General features: G+C 42.5%; 1 protein-coding gene, 1 non-coding gene and 2 pseudogenes across 2 annotated transcripts in view; all 4 read right to left on the bottom strand.

Annotated features, from left to right (window-relative positions):
* Nucleotides 1-12,669, bottom strand: part of LOC140290750 (uncharacterized) — a 51,151-nt gene extending 38,482 nt beyond the window's left edge. The window contains exons 1-2 of the mRNA XM_072379369.1: nucleotides 12,625-12,669; nucleotides 10,856-11,666 (exon numbers count right to left, since the gene is read on the bottom strand). Of these exons, the coding sequence (XP_072235470.1) occupies nucleotides 10,856-11,666; nucleotides 12,625-12,669 (856 nt within the window). The remainder of the gene's footprint in view (nucleotides 1-10,855; nucleotides 11,667-12,624) is intronic.
* On the bottom strand, nucleotides 142-260 carry LOC140299784 (5S ribosomal RNA; annotated as a pseudogene).
* On the bottom strand, nucleotides 530-648 carry LOC140287941 (5S ribosomal RNA; annotated as a pseudogene).
* Nucleotides 2,053-2,124, bottom strand: trnaq-uug (transfer RNA glutamine (anticodon UUG)). The gene has a single exon. It is a non-coding gene; the product is annotated as a tRNA-Gln (tRNA).
* Nucleotides 12,670-20,625: the final 7,956 nt, after the last annotated feature.

Below are 20,625 nucleotides of genomic sequence, written 5' to 3'. Positions count from 1 at the left end.
TGCAGTTGAAACTGAGACTCTTAGATCACTTCGTGTCTGCCAACAAAGCAGCAGCAGCTGAAGATGACCAACTTCCTCATGTGTCACAGGGTGATCAGACGTTGCAACAAAAGACATGCAGGTGGTAGAGAGAAGAGAAAAAGCTTACAGCACCTGGTATTCGCAAGCAGTCTCCCATCCAAGTACTAACCAGGCCCAACCCTGCTTGGCTTCCAAGATCAGATGAGGTCGGGCATATTCAGGGTGGTGTGGCCGTTAGCAACAATGGCTGTCACCAATGTGCATTATATAGGTAATGGAATCATACGGTTACTCTATGTAACCAGATAATTGCCGAAAAAGGCTGATATGTAGTGGGCACATCTTCATCCCTGATGTGATTATTACCTGCAGTTGAAACTGAGACTCTCAGATCACTTCCTGTCTGCCAACAAAGCAGCAGCAGCTGAAGATGACCAACTTCCTCATGTGTCACAGGGTGATCAGACGTTGCAACAAAAGACATGCAGGTGGTAGTGAGAAGAGAAAAAGCTTAGAGCACCTGGTATTCCCAAGCAGTCTCCCATCCAAGTACTAACCAGGCCCAATCCTGCTTGTCTTCCGAGATCAGACGAGGTCGGGGATATTCAGGGTGGTGTGGCCGTAAGAAACAACGTCTGTGACAAATGTGCATTATATAGGTACTGGAATCAACAAAAATATAGAACAAATTTCTACAACACATTCCTGTACAACTTGGACCTGTGCATTGGATCTCTTTTTGTCATAGTAGTATTGGAGATTAGTATGTACATATATATAACTATTTATCATGTCTATCTATTCTTTGCTGCTCAGGTCCCTGATCGTAGTCAGGCCATCCTCCCATGATTAAATAGAGAGGACATCTTTTCCTTTGCCTGCCTTTTGTGTTGAAGGACTGAGTCACACAGTTTTGTCAACCACATATTTCATTTTTTGGACTTTTTTGAAAGAGTATCCATACCAAGGAGTAAAATTGTACAATCCTCTTTTTCCTAAATCAGTACCAACTTGTGCGCACCGCATGGAGTTGGCGCTCAGAAATTGCAGCTCCTTGATTGGATGATTGGTTGGCCCATGGGTGGGCACCGGGTTAATTGTACAGGCTTTTGAGTAGTTCTCCTTGTCGCTGATTGTTACCATGGGATTGTGTGACGGAGTGACCCCGTCCCTTATTTTCCAGGACCTGATCTGTAGTCTGCAGGCTATTAGGGGTGCACACCTACTAGTCTGTGGGTTTGGGGTTGGATCAGTATGGAGACTGGGACATCACTGGCACTGATGGGTGCTTATCTAAAATCTGTTATGTTGGTGGTTGTGTATGAGTATTTTTGTGTATCGGGGGGAATCTATGTCGGCTGCAGGTGATAAGGAGCACCTGTTACCTGGAGGTTGATGATTATGGGGGAGGAGTTCAATTAAGAGAGGGAGCCCTTTAAATAGAGAAAGACGGGTGGAGAAGGGAGTGAAAAATGGCTAGGAATGATGTAAAAGCTGGAGCTGATGTGGGCTTGATTGGTAAAAAAAGATATGTACAGACTGTAGTAATTTTTGGGACTGAACACACATGTGGGGAGAAAAGGGGGCACAATAAATAGCTCCACCAAGAAACCAGCAAGGAAAAGTCTGTGAGTTATTCCGGTGACGCTGAACCCGGTCACCGGGAGGTGGAGTGGCGGACAGCAAACACCTGGGCCCGTGATGAAGAGGGCGATCGCCATTCGCACCTCATAAAAGATTGTTTTTCCTGTTTCCGTCTCCTTTGGCTTCTGTGTCCAAATTCCAAATGGAGAGCATGGAAAAATATATGCATTGCAAATTAATACGCAAGAAGAAACCAAATAGATTCAATTAGTGACACACAGAGGTGAGAAGGCAAATAGCACAGACCCTCTCAGCTGAATGTTTTACTTTTTCAACATTAACCAATTTAAGCCCTCTCTTTGGAATTGGTCAATCACACACTCTGGTGTGACGAACCTCATCCACTCATCTTCTTTCCAGAACATAAACATGACAGCGCACACCTGAAGGTTCCACCGAGATTTAAACTCGGATCACTGGATTCAAAGTCCAGAGTGCTGACCTTTACACCATGGAACCCCTTCCACAAGCAAACTATGCTCTTAGTCATGCAAATGCTTGACAACATAAAGGTTTAAAGCAAAGTGGGGGTTTTTTTTGGCCACCCTTCCTGAGTCTGGTTCTGCAAGAGGTTTCTTCCTGTTAAATGGGAGTCGTTCCTTTCCACAGTCGCCTCAGGCACGCTCAGGATATATATATATATATATATATATATATATATATATATAATATGCCAAATTTGGTGGCATGTTTACACATCTGTTTCATTCTTGGTTCAATTACTAATCTGTTTGTCACAGTCAGATGATATAAATGATGCTTGTTTGAAATAAGGTAATATATATCATTCCAGCATAATTGACAAGCACAGTCAGAGAAGTCAAACACACCAAAGAGAGGAGAGGCAGTGAACCAGTGGGTGAAAGACTTCCTCGCTGAGTATGCAGAGAGCTTCACACAAGTCTCCATTGTCCTTGAGGCAAACATCGACAGGTGCATCTATGGTCAGAAAGGCTTCGAGGACAGCAGCTTTCAGGAGATGTGGGAGCTCTACAGTCAGCATGGAAGATTAAAGAAGAAGCCAGAGCAGTTCACTGACAGCGAGAGAGACAGAGCACAGAAGGCCTACAGCTCAGTGAGGAGGTGGTTGAACACACCGGTGACCCACATCACAAGTGTGACGATGAAGAGGTTCAGAAAGTATATTTATGAGAAGGAGAAAGTAAGTGTTCAGAAAGAGAAAGGTTAGAATTACACAGAAAATAACAAATACTCAAATAGGTGGTATTTCATCAACTAAGTGTTGAGTGTTTAGTGTTGTAAGTATGCTTGTTTGTGTTTAGTAAGTGAAACGTGGTATATCATACATTCTGATTGTTACACTGCCTTATTGTCCAGCAACTGCAGGAAAGCACCTCTAAGTCTAGTCCTTCATTATGGCCCGGTGATGAAGCTGAGATGGTAGCTGCATGCGAGGCTGTGGAATGTAAGTAAGACACATCAGTCAATTTATATGAAGTAGTTTTATGTAAATAAGTCATAATATAAGATAAAAAAATGTATACATTTTTAGACTCTACCCAGTCCCAGGAGTCTAAGACTGAAGATTCTGGTCCCAGAGACAAGGTAAAGCTGCCAGACTACAGTGTTTCCCAAAGGCTTTTTGCTGCCAGAGTCCACCGCACCACCCAAGCTGCCAGAGTCCACCGCACCACCCAAGCTGCCTGAGTCCACCGCACCACCCAAGCTGCCACACAAGAAGCGCATATCCAGGATCCCGCCCAATCAGCCGGAATCTGCTGCACAGCCAACTGAAGCCCCGTCCGCATCCCAAGGCCAGGATTATCCACTGAAACCACCTCTAAGTGACTCACCTGTAAGTAACATTTACAGTGAATGCAAACATAAGTGTGAGACGCTTCTTTAAACTGTGCTCCATGTGTATCATTTCATGTTACAAATCATAAAAACAACTTTGCTTTGTACGTGTTGTGCGTGTTACAGGTGGAGTTAGAGGGCTGGGTACGTCTTTGGGAAAACCCAAATGGCATTCCAGCAGCTGACATCTCATGGCTAAAGGAGGACACAGAGAGGTCTCTTCACTGCCGTTCAAATCTACAAGGATATCCCTGGTGTGCTCAAGAGGCGAAGGGTGATGAAGTCAGACCACATGTGGTTTTCCCCTCCAGAACCTCCAGGCTTCGTCGGAGGTGCTCTGCCTGTACCACACCTGTTTTTACGCTGCCGTGTCTTTGTGTGGCGCCCTGTAGGAGTCTGGAGATCTTCCCTGAAGTGTCCTTGTGGCGATGAGTGTGTTGGAAAGGGTCGTAATGTGTACCTGTACAAGTCTGGCTACCACCACCGGGTATAACTCAATTCAGCTGTGTTAGAGTAAAAACATCATGGTTGAATAATGATTACATTGTATCTAAACATGCAAAAGTTCCTTGAAAATCCTCTTGATTTGATTATATATTGTTATATGTTATTATTGTTATTATATATTGTTCCCTGATCTGTACTCCAGGTACGTCACATTTGTGACGTATCCAACTGGTACACGATGCTGACGGAGGTCCTGTGCTGTGGGCCTTGCACAAAGTCAGCCAGGGGTGGTGAAGGTGGCACAACAGGTCGGTGGCTTGCATGGGATCCTGTTATTATAACACAACTGAGCGAGGCACATCAAGCTGTGTTCCCTGCCGTCCTCACTAGCAAGTGAGTACACTCAGCATCGTGTGTGCACGTGTCAGTCTTTAAAGAAGTTATTCGAACCGACCTAAAGTTACCAATTTTTCCTCCACTAACAGGCGTGGTGCGGACAAGAATGCTGTGCGTTTTCTGAGGGACCGAACCGAAGGGAACACTATGGTCAAGGTGTGGCGTCAGATACAGGAAAACCACACGGAGAAGCACCTTCAGTGCAAAGACCTGTACACCACACTCCTTATGAGCTTAGTGAAACCTGGAGGGATTGTTTCTGCAGTAGGTCACACATTTCAGGCTCCGCCTCCTCCAAGAGATCTCCCGTCTGCACGGCTCCTGCGCCACGCCTTCCTGCTGGCAGAGGCCGACAACGTGCAGGACTACAGGAGCCAGATCCTTCCACTTTTGGCACTGTGCTAAAGATGGATTCCACCAAGAAAGTATGTAAATCAAAACGCAATCATAGATTGTGGCATACAGAACATATTTCCTATTATAAACATATTGTCATGCACTGTTAAATTATAGAAGAACAAGCAACTAAGTTGGGATGCTAACTCCAAATGTTTTTTAGGTAGTGAAGAAGCTGTCTGGTGAGGGTCACGGCTCAGGTTCACCAGCATTGGAAATGAGTACTCCCAGATAGTGACCTTTGTGCTGACCTGTGAGGAGTCCACAGAGAAGCTGGGACCTATGTGCCGTGGAGTAATGGAGAGGTTTCGGCTGGCCAACCAACCTGTCCCCAGCATCCTGTATGTGGACCGTGGGTGTTGCCGTGCACAGGGCCCAACAGCTGTGGAGACTTTGTTCCAGTCTTGGGTGGACAGTGGAATGGTTGTGCGTCTGCACATCTTTCACTGGATTCACCGTTTTGATGCAGCCGTCCGCACAGAGTCTCACTCCAAGTACGCAGAGTTCAAGTCTGCTCTTGCTGGGGCGGTGCTGGCGTACAGCCGAGCAGACATGGAGCTCCTCATCAAGGCTGTCAGAGCCAAGGACCCGACAGCTCTGAAGGCTGTGACAGATGAGGACGTCATCCGCCTTTTTATTTCCAAGGAGCAGCTGAAATATGACGTGCGACGGGTCACACAAGGGGCGCAGGAAACGTTTAGGCTCATCAACCTGGCCATTGAGGAACTGAAAGGCCCCGCGGGGCTGGATGAGAGTGGAGTCAGCCTCTTCAAGACACCTGGTATAAAGACCTGACACTAAAAGTTACAACATTAATACTAGTTGTGTGGCATAAAAAAGTCTACACAACAATCGGTTTGTGTGTCTGTACGTCATTTGTATTTGCAGCGGCCATTGATGAGATGTGGGCGGCGACACCTGGAGTGCATCCAGGATCCTCCAGACATCTACATGTATAGGGTGGCGCGTACAACGACCATCAACAAAGTGGATGTGCCCTACTACAAATGTCTGCGTGGCAACAACAGCCTGGAAGGATTCCACAAAACTTTGCCCAACATGCTCCCAGGTACACAGGTGTAGTGTGGATATTTATAAAATGTCACACGTGTCACTGTGAGTCATCTCATGTGTTTTATTGTGATGTTCAGGTCCCCACTGCGCAGCCCGGCCCTATCAGGTCTATCTGATAAGTGGCATTGCACGGTGGAATTCTGACCGCCGCTCTGATGCAGTGTTTGGGGGAAAAGGACGGCACCACAGAATCTACTCTGCACCGCTTATCGACCGCCTCAACACCCGCTGTCTGCAGCTGTTCGGAGAGACTGTGGAGGGAAACTTCCAGGCTCCCGCTGATGTCCCCTCTAATGAGCTGCTGGGGTTGGAATACCTGTTTAGTCAGAGTACAGGAGAATCGGGCCCTTTTTCTCTCGCAGACATCGTGAACGATGGGCCGGATCCAGAGGAGGAGGTGCTTCAGCCTGGGCAGCATGATCCAGATGTGCCAGATGAGGCTTACGAGAGTGAGGTGGAGACCTGTGACAATGCGCTGAGTGCTGAGCTGCCCCACATCCGGCTCTCCAGCAGTGAAATGGCTAGTGCTCACCTTCCAGTCTTTGTGAGTAGCTGTTTGTTTGTTGATGTGGATGTACATTTTATTCCAGGAGTTAAAGCCGTTCAACTGCTACGTATGAGCCAGTGTTAGACGAGTTTTCAAATGTTGCCACTTTGCCAGGAGTTAAATTAGACATTAAAACAACAGTGAAAACAGTAGCAAAGTATTTAAAGCTTGTGTAGAAGAAGGAAATAATCACTGAGGAAAAAGCTTAACAAGTCAACGTGGTCGTGTGCAAAGTCAACATAACGTTACAAAATCTAAAAAACTTGCAGTCACAAGAGACAGAAGCAGATGAAAAGCAAATAAGACTAGACAGGCATAACATTTGTGTGTCACTGTTTGCACAGGAGGATGTCTGCAGTCCAACTCCTCTTCCTGGCTTTCAGCAGCTGGAAAAGTTCTGCTCTCTTCTTTTGGACATTGGCCTGACAGAGGACAAGCTGTCACTCACCACCGAGCAGAGGAACAATATCCTGGAAGCCTGGAATGCCGTGGAGGAGCACCACAAGCAGCCTCAGCAGTTCAATCAGCTGTACAGGACGCACTGGGGCAACACTCTGTACTGCCGCACTAAAAGAGACGACCTTGTTGATGCTGCTGTGATACAGAAAGTAAAGATGGCCAAACGCTACGCACCAGCACAACAAAACATAAGTGCTCAGCACAACAGGCTAATGTACACACTGGTGAAACTTTTGTGGCTGCATTGTCCTCATGGGTCACGCAGCAGTCCGGAGAAGACGACCATCCTGGAGGCATACGAGCGGGTCCAGCACCGGATTTTAGTGGATGACCCTGTTCTCTGCAAAGCTGGCATTCCCCTACCTAAAATAAACGTCAAGACCGTGCGGGACTTCATCCGAGGTAGATGGTAAGGAATCAGGAGTTAGAGGGGTTAAAGAACAAGTTTAACTCAGTGGCCTCCTTCCATTCCCTGGCCACTCTTTTTTTCATGGCCACCGATGAAAAAACTCCACACCTCCCTCATGTTGTTTTGTTGGAGTTTGCTCTCCAACTAAGCGCATGTAAAACAATATTACATCATTTTGCACATGTAAACAGATCAGAATGGGCTTCAGAAATATTTAACTACTTTTAACCAGCCTTCAACCATCCTTAAATATATCAATTGTTCTGTAAAAAGCATAAACGGCATTGAAAAAAAAAGATCACTCACAAATATGCTTTAAATCAAATTAATTATACTTTATTGATTGTTGGTAGCAAACAGTACAGTAGCAAGTGAATAAATGACATCGATTGTGTTTCATGTGGCAAGGCAAGTTTATTTTTAGAGCACAATTTGTACACAAGGCAATTTAAAGTGCTTTACAGCTACATAAAATCACAAGAAGGCAAATAAAATAATTCCATAAAACAAAAAATAATCATTAATCAATTGAATGAAAAGTGACGAGAGTCATATACACAGCTAAATAGAACTGTTTTCAGCCTGGATTTAAACACAGTCAGAGCTGAGACCTGTCTCACATCTTCTGGAAGACTGTTCCAGATTTTAGGAGCATAAAACTAAAACGCAGTCTCACCTTGTTTAGTCCTGACTCTGGGCACCAGCAGGAGTTTGTTCATATGGCTCTAACATGTCAGAGATGTACTTTGGCACTAGACCATGAAGAGACTTGTACACAAGCAGAGCTGTTTTAAAGTCTATTCTCTGAGCGACAGGAAGCCAGAGCAGAGACCTGAGCACCAGACTAATGTGGTTGTATTTCCTGGCTCTAGTTAGGACTCGAGCAGCAGCGTTCTGGATGTACTGCAGCTGTCTTACAGCCTGTTTAGAGCCCAGTGAGCAGGCCGTTACAGTAGTCCAGCCTGCTGGAGACAAATGCATGGATTAGTCTTTCTAAGTCTGGTTTAGACACTATTCCTTTGATTCTGGTGATGTTTTTTAGATGGTAAAAAGCTGCTGATGTTATTGATTTAATGTGGCTGTTAAAGTTCAGGTCTGAGTTCAATATTACCCTTATATTTCTAACCTGATTATTAGGTTTTAGAGAGAGAGTCTCAAGTTGACCGATAACACTGTCTCTTTGTTTCTGTGGGCCACAGACAATGATTTCAGTTTTGTCTGGAGAAAATTGTTTTGCATCCACACACTGATCTGTTGGATGCAGTGACACAATGTATCTACAGGCCCGTGTTCTTCTGCCGTCAGTGACACGTAGGTCTGAGTGTCATCTGCATAGTTGTGGTTGGACATATTATAGCTGCGTATTAGCTGGCCTGATGGGAACATGTACAGATTGAACAATAGGCGTTACAGGATCGACCACTGTGCTCATACAATCATAATTATGATACTGTCATATTCCCAGGTGGATTAAAAAGGTATCATATCAAATACCTTATTCAAAGCTGTGGAATGTAAGTTTCTGGAAGGACAGACAGTCAATATTTTCATGATTTTTTATGAAACTCTTTAGAAAACTAATTCATTATAGAGAATTCATTGAGGTGCTGTCATATTTGTTATAGTGTGAGACTCAAAATACCCATTTTCTATTAAACAATCAATAAATACGGTACAATTACACATAATATTGATCATAGACAATCTGCCAATTACATTCATCAATAATTGCGCAACGAACCAGCTCACCCCCTCACAGAGACCATAACTTGCCAGTGGTGCAAGAGCTGGTTCAAATCCTGCCTGCTATCTTCAGGATAACTTTACAATGAATGGAACAAAAATATTTCAATACCGAAGTGGAATGAATGAATAAAGGTGCCACAAACTATCCATCCTTCCATTTGCTTTACATGGTTTCAGGGGGACTGGAGCCTATCTGTCACATAAACTCATCAACATTTGAATCCAATAACAAGTCTGAAACTAAATGAAAAACGGCAGACCCAAATGAACGCTGACATGATATAGGCTGTGTCAAATTCAAAAGCAGTCCCTGTTTCTCTTTTTGGAACTTCTTCTTTCTCAGGACAAAAAGAAATGTATGAGGATCAAAGCCAACAATGACCTGGGACATCTCAGCAGATCCAGGATCAGCAACATGGAGACTGAGAGCCAAGAACAAACAGAGGACAACATAACAAACTGTTTAACAATGACAATGACGTAGAAGATATACAAGAAAATGCATGTGTATATATGACTCTACTGTGAATTTACACCCTCTTTTCTATTATAAACAGGAGAGATATGTTAAAAAAAAATCATGAAGTTATATTATGACAAAAAGGAAGTACCACTTGTGAGATGCTGCAGGGTCAAGAGACACTGTGTGCTGAGAGTCCTATCTATCTTATTTTAACTTCAGTCTAATCCTTGTTTGACTGAATGTCGCATAACCTTGTGTGGCCAGTGTTCTTGTAGGATGGATGGATGACTTTATTGATCCCTTTGGGAGGTTGCCTCTGGGAAATTGAAATCTCCATCTCACTCAGGCTCAGCACTGTTATATACAGAAATGTACAGAAAAAACAAAGTGGAAACTAAATAGTGATAGCATCATTGTTTTGTTTTTTAACTCAGACAAATCTGTGTCAGCTTCTTGATATGTCATGCAGACTCCTTGCTGTGAGAATAAATGTTTGGTATTGTCTCCAGCGACTCTGAGCCTCATTTTGAGAGAATTTTCTTGACACCAACACAACAGACATTTGACATAGTTTCACAGCTTGAAGTTGAGCTTCGTGTCCTTTTAGTGTTGGAACAGCCTTAACTTTCAGCTTTAGTCATGACAATCAAACAGCTGTCTGGAAAGTACAGGGAACAACTCCAAACCTTTTTCAGACAGCGTTAAAAATTCTTTGGGAAAGATTAGCACAAAGATTAGAACCAAACACAATTTTTTTTAAATATCTCTGTAGCAAGAAGATGAAACGCATGAGAAATGTTGACATCTGACCTTTAATAAAATGCAGAACAATGAAATACAAACAAGTGTAAAGCTAGACTTTACATCAAACTGAAATGATATATTGCTTCTAAAGATGTTGTATGTTTACAAACATACCCACAGCTGGTGCAAAGCTACTTTGTGAATTTTAACTTTAAACAAAACATATATTTTCAGTATAATAGAATAAAAAGTGTATCTACTTTAAAAAAGATTGCATTTTCAATTCAATTCAGTTTTATTCATATAGCGCCAAATTAAAACAATGTCATCTCAAGGCACTGATATTGTTCTGTCTATCAACTCACAACTGATGCCATATTTATCTTGAACGGTGGGAGATCCGTCCATAGTTCCCAACTATCCCAACAAATTATAAAGCATTTTCAATGACTCTTCAAACATGTGCTACCCACAGAACATTCAGAACAAAAGTCCTGACAAGAGAAGGTGGTAATCCACAAAGAAGATTTTTAATCTGAACAAGGGAAATTCTTCTGATTGGTAGTTCCTGTTGCTGCTCCCAGGTGAATGTTTTCTTATCTGCCGTAAAATATATTGTTGGTTTAAACCAATAATTTATCCGCAGTGTGAGTATGTTGGTGTGTCTTTAGACTGGATAATTGAGCAAAACCTGCTCTACACTGACCACAGCTGTAAGGTTTCTCTCCTGTGTGAATACGTTGATGTGTCTTAAGATGGGAAGATGTAGCGAAAGCTGCCCCACACTGACCACAGCTGTAAGGTTTCTCTCCTGTGTGAATACGTTGGTGTGTCTTTAGACCAGATAATTGAGTGAAAGCTGCTCCACACTGACTACAGCTGTATGGTTTCTCTCCTGTGTGAATACGTTGGTGTGTCTTTAGACCAGATAATTGAGTGAAAGCTGCCCCACACTGACCACAGCTGTATGGTTTCTCTCCTGTGTGAATACGTTGGTGAGCCTTTAGGTGACATAATTGAGTGAAAGCTGCTCCACACTGACCACAGCTGTATGGTTTCTCTCCTGTGTGAATACGTTGGTGAGTCTTTAGGTGAGATAATTGAGTGAAAGCTGCTCCACACTGACCACAGCTGTATGGTTTCTCTGCTGTGTGAATACGTTGGTGTTTCTTAAGATAGGAAGATGTTGTGAATGCTGCTCCACACTGACTACAGCTGTATGGTTTCTCTCCTGTGTGAATACGTTGGTGTATCTTAAGATAGGAAGATGTTGTGAATGCTGCTCCACACTGACTACAGTTGTAAGGTTTCTCTCCTGTGTGAATACGTTGGTGTATCTTAAGATAGGAAGATGTAGTGAAAGCTGCCCCACACTGACCACAGCTATATGGTTTCTTTCCAGTGTGAAGCCTCTGATGATACCTCAGATGTGATGATCTTTTGAAAACTTTCCCACAGTGTTTACAGGAGTGACATCTGGAGCCCTCTTGGGCTATATGTTTCTGCAATGACAGAGAGGAAGAAGGATTAGATCCTTTTGAAAGTTCACAGAAAAGATTTCTCTAAGCTAACCAACATATTCTAACTGGACGTGTATAGACCGAGCCACAGGTCTCAATATCTCAGATCAAACGTGCTGAGATGCTGAGAGTGTGTTTATAAGTGCCCTCAGCTGTCAACACTGTGCTCTGATGTGTTCTACACACGTTCAGGTTTTTAAGCAGTAAACTCTTGCTTTTTGCTCTTTCACTAATTATTTTTTATCATGATGAAATTCTGAAAAGGAACTTGTGCTACAATATTTCTAAATGATAGAATGAAGCACAGTCTTGTCCAAGTTGTTCAGTTAAACACCATGTAGAGGTTGGACTGAAAAAGGTTGATGACCACTGGTTTAAATGAATAAAAGTAACAGTGGTGGTAATACATGACATTCATTACACTAACGCTTTGTTCCAGATTACAACCCAGAGGTCTGCAGCCATTGAGCTCAACAGCTATCAGGGAAACAGTTTTAACTCAACCTTTGTTTCGCTCTAAAACAACTCTTTACCCTGAGGTAGAGAGATCTACAAACCTGTCATCTAACCATTAAAGACCCAGAAGTATTACCACCACCAGGTTTAATTCATGTAATCCAGAGACTTTAAACACAAACAATGAATATAAGCTCCTGAACCTCTCAAATCTGAAGACTGAGAGCTAGAAAATGTCCCACAACAACAATCTGGCCACTGAGTTTCTTCCAGCAGATCATTCAGCCTGCAGCATATTTTCAGTCTAAGCACATCTGTATCAGAGAGGGTAGATGAAACCAGGAAATACTTTGCTGACACTTTTTCCACATTTGATGGAAAAGCAGAACAAGCGGACGATACACAGAGCCTCGACACTCGTCCTCGTGTCTTTAATGTCCTCCACACTGACCTGTAGCCCGGTGGAACCAGAGGATGAACCGGCTCTGTTCTTAGTGGAGGGGTTTGGATCCTGGTTCTGCTGCTCCATTCTGGTCCTGGTCCTCCGACTGATGGACTCTGTCTGCAACTGTCAGTACATACAATAAGATCCAGCTGTGGCGTGCAGCATGTTAAATCACACCCACTTTTCTTCTTCTCTTGAAAACCTTTGTGGACAATTTTTAACCATCTAGTCACATTTAATTAAACTTATTACCGTGGTTTTAATTTAAATTCCTGTGAACTTTAAACTGGTTCTTTAAAGACCCACTGAGGTCACAGATCAAAATATTTGGAGCTTTTTGATCAAATTCAGAAGATTTTTTTTAATAAATGTATAATATACTCTGTAGAATGACACCCACTGTGTGCAATAGCCCATAAATCTCATCTGAGTCAGTGTAACATGATCAACTTAAATCATTTTACTACATTAAGACAATGATACTGTTTGAGGAAAGGGTCCCAATATCATCCCAAAGCCTGAAGTTCAGATTTTCTCTATTTCTAAATTTGTTCTCATTTCCAGAAGCTGTCATGGATCCACAAAAGTAACAGAGTAATCTCAGATTTGTCACAGGTTAAACTCTGAAGCCCACGGTTCAGCACTCAGGGAGCTTCAGTCTGGCCTGAGGCTTGAAACTGAGAAGATGTGATGTTTCAGTGGGGGAATGATCTAGTTCTGTGTGGCGAACAGCATGTCAGCAGGAGCTGTCTGACTGATCTGAGACACTGTGAAGAACAACATGAAGTGGACCATTCTGAGGCCGTCATTTAAATATAAAGGAGTGTTTTAATAACCTACAATCTCCTTTATATTAATTCTGAAATTATCTTAACTGGTAAACTTATGTGTCCAGTTGAAGAGAAAAAAGTGATCTTGTGTTGTGGTCAGATCAGAGTATCAGCTCCTAAAAGTTGCACAGATCCTCCTAATAAGGATCATTTTAGCTCCATTTTAACTCCAGATGTTGGCAGGTGGACTTTATGAGTAAAGACATGTACAACCTTTTTATCATGCGGTCAGTCCTTTTTGATAAGTGGATAAAAGAAAATATTGGATATGTAAAGGAAACTGAAAAATGAAGCTTTCATGAGACACTTCTGAAGAGGACAGTCAGACTGTCTTTTAATGGGCTTGTGAGTGTAAATCTGAGAATTCAGACACTGATACTGAACTGTATATTTCTACTGCTCCTGTGATACTTTCCTGGATCACTGACAAATCTATATTATAATGCTATGACTCCTCTTCAAACAACATAAACTCTTAATGTAATTGAAGCATTTATATAGACCATAATTAAATCCCATTTTAAGATTTTAAACACTAAAACACATTAAACACATCATATCACATGTTTTCACTCCACAGTTTTATCAAAAAGCCAAATGATACCCAGATAAGTCCGGAAAGAACAATTCTAAATTTTACATTGATTATCAAATTTTTTTAAATTTTTTAAAACTACAGAAAAAAGTTTAGAAAACTGCAGCTTTAGTGGAAAATGTGTTTAACACACAGGTAGAAGGATAAAGCTCCATTTTATTTGTCCATCTGACCGGCTTATTGAAATCTATAGTTGATGTTGTGTTTCTGGTTTCTGCTTTGAGTACAACGGTTTGCAGAGCATTAGCATTAGCAGGACATGCTAACTGTGTATAGCAGCCAGGTTATTTGAACTTTTTTACTCTTTAGTACATGTTCTGACTGCCCGTGTCCAGGTGCAGGAATCAAACCAATGACACAAAGCACTTTGAAGACATTTCTGCAAATGTTTGACCGCTACATGTATTCTTTTCTGGACTCACCTGCATGCAGCTTCCTGTAGTGATGTTCTGAAATGTGCTGAGGCTTCGAAGCGTGTTTGGAGTAATGGAGGAGACGGTTTACTTAATTTAGGGGAGGAGCCGAAAATGATGACGTCCGCAACCTGACTACCCGTCCCAACCACGTGACTGCTTCCGTAAACGCTTCAGATTTTGTCAGATTTATATGCCAAGCGTAGAAACCCCTCAGTCTCCATTTAAAATGTGTTTTTTTTTATGGAGAGTTGCAGTCAGTTCACTTTTTGAGTTTTGATAGTTTGGATACTCGAGTTTGGATAGCGTTTATGTAGTTTGGAGATAGTTTGGGGAGTTAAGTGAGAGAGAGATAGTTTTGAGATTAGGGAGAGTGAGGAGAGAAGGATAGGTAAGAGGATGGAGCCAGCTAGGAAGAGGAAGATTTCCCCCGTGTGAGAATATTTTGATTTGATATGTCCTATTAAGGTAAATCTTAATCTAACATATTTCAGATGCATTAGGTTTGCTGATCAAGAACTGTATTTTCACAGTTTCTTAATGTATTCATAGGTGAGGTGTTTACTGTGTTCCAAGGAGTTGGGGTACAATAAGAACACCTCATGCATGCTAAGGCATTAACTTTCTTTGAGTAAAGTGACAGAAAAACACACACAACCTGCCATATCATATGATACTACCTTTCTGGGAGAATTTACACACAGAATACGTTAAAAACTATTTCATCATACACATATGTGATAAGGGGATGAGAAGTGGGTGAAGGTGAGCTCTCAGTGCCTGTGAGAGAGAGAGAGAGAGAGGGGGTGGGGGGATTGGAGACAATGGAGCAGCAGGGGGTCTCAAACCTTGTGTAGAAGGTGTTGACATCGTCAGCTAGTCCGGGGGAGGGGACGACCACAGGGCTTCTACCTTTGTGGTTTGTGATGGTTCTGAGGGGACTCCACACAACTGCAGGGTCGTTGGTGCCTGAATCACTCTCCAGTCTGGCTCTATAGTCCTCTTTAGCATTTTTGATGGCCTTCTTGAGGCCCTGTCTGGCCAGCCTGAATGTGTCCATGTCACCCTCTCTGTACGCCTGCTCTTTCCGGCGCCTGAGCTCTCTGAGCTGCTTGGAGAACCAGGGCTTTTGGTTATTGTGCCTTGTGATGGTTTTGGTTGGGAGGCAGACCTGCTCACAGAAGCTGATGCAGGAACATACAGTGTCAGAAAAGCTGCCGTTGTCATCCTCAGGGCCCCTCAGTGACTCCCAGTCAGTAGACTCCATGCAGTCCTGAAGCATGTCCCTTGCCTCTGGAGTCCACCTCCTTGCTGTAGTCCTGGATGGTTTGGCCCTTCTCAGTTGCTGCCTGTATGTGGGGACCATCTGTATGATGCAGTGGTCGGAGTGTCCAAGGGCAGCGTGGGGGATGGAGCGGTATGAGGGTTTTATGGTGGAGTAGAAGTGGTCCAGTGTGTTGCTGTCCTGCATGGCGCATGTCACCAGCTGTTTGGAGCTCGTCAGTTCCTGGGAGAGGTTACACGAGTTGAAATCTCTCATCACAAGAACTATCAAATTTGGCTGAGAGGTGGAGAAAGGAGCAGCTGAATCCTTGTTGAACGTGTTCACAGATGTACTTAAATCACTTTTCTGATCATGTTAAGACCAGATGTGAACAGCTCCAGGGCACCGTTAGAACCACTGTGTGTCATTCATTACTGTAAAAACTGTGCATCATCCTTTCCTCTTTCTTTATTCCAAGATCTTCTTCTCCACTTCAGCTTTTGGCTAAATCTAAACACAGCTCACATGTGTTTGGACATTAATAACATAGATCACAGTGACATATGCAACACTTCAGATAAGCAGCTGCCCCAGTATAATTACAGATGCTTAAAATCATTGTTATTTTATAATATTCTTTCATGAACTGTGAGAAGCATTACACAGAGGGTTCATCTCCAATGCAGGAGTTTTGCTCTGTCTGCAGCCTTTTTATTCTAATGTCAATGACCAGTTCAGCAGGTGTGTCCCTCAGAGGAGCTGGAGGCAGCTGTTCAGGGCTACTTTTTTAGAAGAAGGTTTACTGATTGGAAAGGGGGCTCCTCACGGTGACACTTTGTGGGTAAGAGCCTGAATAAGGGCAACTTCTTCTTCTTCTTGGTTCTTGAAGACGTTTCATCTCTCATCTGAAAGGATCATTCAGCTTTAAACTAGTTGGTGGGAGTATGGACTTCTAAGCATCAGAGTGGTCTTTTACACCAACACGTTGTGCTACATTCAGTTCTTCACTGGCGAGGTTTCAATCTGAAGTTCCCTTAGATCAAATATGTCCACAACCACACAGGTGCAAACAAAAACTTATTCAGACAGAAATATTAACCACTGTAATGAGGTGTAGACTTATTTATTGACCTCCTTGCTTTGTTCACAGAAAGTTTCAAGAGTTTTTTTCTCTCTCATGATCTAACTTTTCTCAGTCTGTGATATTGGCTTTTTTAGCGTGAGGTAAAAAGGATCCACAGGAGTCTGGAGGATGGACACAAATACAGGGAAATGAGAGGTATGCCTGACTGCACTGGGATGTTGTTTCCTCACCTGTGAGTCACTTTGGATCAAAGCATCTGCTAAATGACTAAATGGAAATGACATGAATGTCCATGATGACTGTACAGAAACATTCCACAGAACTGTGTATATGAGCTATCTTTGTAGAAACTGGATGTTTCAGGCTGTTAGTCTCAGTTGTTTCCCAGATATTTGCCACATAGCTCGCTGTGAAAGCTGCCTTATACTTAACATGTAGAGATATAAAACCGTGGAGCTGATGGATCTAAAAGTGACATGAAATCATTTAAAGATGATTGTTATTTCAGTGTCAGGGGAAGGAAATCATATCACTATCAGCACATAATGAATGTCCTTGTGTAAATGCTTTGAGAAACGTGTTGAGCATCATGCCCTCACTGTGCATGTGTTCTGTTTCTGAGCTGTAATGTGGTACAACGACTTCACATGAATTTAGGAAGTTTTCCTGCTCCTGCCTCAGTCTCAGTGCACTCTGGATTCATCCTCTGGGAAGCAGGAACATCCACAGGAAACTGATGAACATCTGTCCAACAAAATCAGCGTCCTGATAAGCTGCTGCTAGAAGGACAAAATCCTGACCTGAGATCAGTCCAAGATCTGTCTTTTAAAATGGAATAAAGTGAAATGATGTGGTGAAATCTGCTGAAAGCTGTGAAACAACAAGTGCTGCTGGAAGTGTTTTCATGAAGAGCTCATTAAACTTTTTAAAGGAGGAATGGACTTTATTCCAGCAGCAGCTGGGACATGTGGGAAAGGATCACAGTGTTCATACTGTACATATCTGAGAACATCCACAGGAAGACACTTTATCATTTACATGCTGATTCTGATCAGTGAGGACATCACAAGAAGTGATGTCATCACTGATTATGACCTCACAGTTCTGCATGACATCATAGTGGAAACATGTCATCAAAGGACATGACATCACTGTAGTTTATAAAAGCCTGAAAGACAAACCGCCTGAAAAACAACACTTACTTAAAAAGTCCTTTTTGAGTCAAACCAAAATATCCTCTCCTGCACTTCTGTGGGGTGACAGAGTAGATGAAGAGATTCTGGAGAATGAGTCCAAGGGTTTCTACATATTTCCCTTTGAAAGAGGCAAAGAGGAAAGTTCTGAGGAAGCCGCCAACAGGCCAGAAACTGTAACACCGAGCTCAGAAAACGCTCAATCCCAGGTCTCTGCTGTTTCCAAGACACCCAACAAAGAAAATATCCTGTTGTTAAACGAGCAGTCAGAGGTCTCTGCTGCTCCTGTGACTCCTCACTCAGAGGATGTCCAGCTTGTGCAGAATCAAAAGTTCTCAACTTTTTGGAATATACAGATTATATAAAGTACTGTGGTCAAAAGTCTTAAAACACACCTCATTCCTTAATGTTTTGCCAGGATTCTGTTATTTCTTTAAGTAGTCTTCAGGAATAGTTCTCCAGGCTCCTTGAAGGACATCCCAAAGCTCTTCTTTGGATGTCGGCTGCCTTTTGTTCCGTTCTCTGTCAGATGATCCCACACTGCTTCAATAATGTTGAGGTCCAGGCTCTGGGGAGGATTCATGCCTCCATAAGACCTGTTGCCACTGATTTTCAGTCCACTTCTTGTGTCATTTGGCATAGCTCAGCCTTTTCTCCCTGTTTCCCTTCCTTAAGAATGGCTTCTTGACAGCCACCCTTCCATGGAGACCATTTCTGATGAGGCTTGGGCCAACAGTAGATGGATCAGCTGAAGGTCCAGATGCATCTCTCAGGTCCTGTGTCAGGTTTTGCTGGTTCATCCCTTGAGTTAGGAGCCTTTTTTTCCTGCTTGAATCATTCATAGGTCAGAGTTAAGTGACCTTAAAAACACATTCCTCTGAAAATGCTCAGGTACCAGGACTGGACGGAAAATGTCCAAAGAAAAACTCCTTCAGAAAGCTGGAGAACTATTGATCAGGACCACTTTAAAGAAGACAGGACAGTCAGAAAGAAATGAGGCTGGATCAGGAGTTTGTAATGAAACTAATTTCCACTGTTTTGCCTTTTAATGCGATGCGATACAACCCTTATTAAACAAGTTTAATGACATGTAGCTAAATGCTGATTTTTGCTGTAAAATACTCCTGAATACTAAATACTCTGAGCAGTGTTGTGCAAGTTCAAACTTAAACTTGTTCAAGGCTGAGTTCAGTCTTCTTTCCCTCTTTTATAGCTGGCATCTGTTTTAGGACACCACTTTCCATCAGTTTCTGTCGTGCTGGCTGATGTGGGAGTGTTGCTGTGTGCTTCCAAACATATCTATAACTACACATGTCTGGAACTATCCAAATGCATTTGTATATATGGTGTTTCTGCCCGTGTCTGGTGCAGAAATCATTGCACAGTCTGAAGTGAGCATCAGTCCTATGGGGAGCCGAGGTTAACACGAAGCTGCAGAAGCCACCAAACAAGCAACCTAACCACCATCTGCACCACTTTGAGAAGAGATTATTTACATCTGTAGGATGCTAAATGTAAAGTGAATTGTTTTATGATAAATGACATCAGTTAATAATGTGGCTCAAGCAGAGCTTGGATGATAAGAATGGTTTTATGAACTTCTGAGGAATAAGTTGTATTTAAATGAGCAATAACTGTCTGATCTAAAATGCACTCAGATAAAGATCAAGTCCATGCATTCATTCAAGCTGTGTTTATACCACATTAAAAAGGATCATGAACTAAACGTTTCCAATCAGCTGAGTCCTCATTTCACCTTTGTCAGTTCAAAACTGACAGAAAATACAAACTCCATGCACAAACACTGCTTTAGATTGATTTCAGAGGTGAAACTGCTGCAGCTGCTGGTCAGAAAGAAGCAACCTGAGTCAGCTTCAAAGTAGGTTTCACTCTCCACTTTAAACTTCTAGAAAGACATAGCAGTGTAGAAGTTTGTATTTTGGGGATTTTATGTTACTTTTGGCTTGTTTTTAATCTGTTAGTATTAATATATCTGTATGTGATACTTTTTTTTTTAAATTCTCTATTTGGTGCAGCTAACATGAACATGACAGATCAGCATGATGATCAGCTGTCATTTCACATCTTTATGGTCCCACCAGAGGACAACAAAGCGTGAACCGTCTGTACTTAAACTGTAATCTGACCTTGAAGACTCTTTGTATTTGTTAGTTCCACATTTTACCCTAATCAGTGTAAAATTAAAACATTTTAACAGCCTTAAAACATATTTAAAGTGGCTAATTGTTAGTTCTGCCAAAGCTATGGTACCTGGTTCTGGTTGTGGGTCCTGGTCCTGGCTGTGGCTCTGTGGTTGGGTGCTTTCAGCTCTCAGTCTGGTGTGTTTGAAGGTTTCTGCCCAGTTTTCCCTCCTCATGCCTGATCTGAGCTCTCAGCTGCTGTTTTTCACAGCAGGACAACACCTGACTTCATGAGGTTGCTAAAACAGCAGCTTCATTGTTTTAGTCACGTTTCCAGTCCAGTTGGTCGCGGGACAGACATCAGACCGCTCAGAAAAACACAACCGCTGTGAGAGAAAGATTTTCACCTTTGCAACATTTTGCTTTGAACCACAGCTAATGCTTTGAACCACAACTGATGTGTTGAATGTTTACAGCAAGAAAACCAAGAATATTGTCAGCTCTTAAATATCTGAATAAC

The sequence above is a fragment of the Leuresthes tenuis genome, unplaced genomic scaffold, assembly GCF_036924035.1.
Source record: "Leuresthes tenuis unplaced genomic scaffold, fLeuTen1.0.hap1 SCAF_1, whole genome shotgun sequence".
Classification (NCBI taxonomy): Eukaryota; Metazoa; Chordata; class Actinopteri; order Atheriniformes; family Atherinopsidae; genus Leuresthes; species Leuresthes tenuis.
The sequence above is the reverse complement of the archived record's forward strand: the minus strand, read 5'-3'. Positions and strand labels throughout refer to the sequence as shown.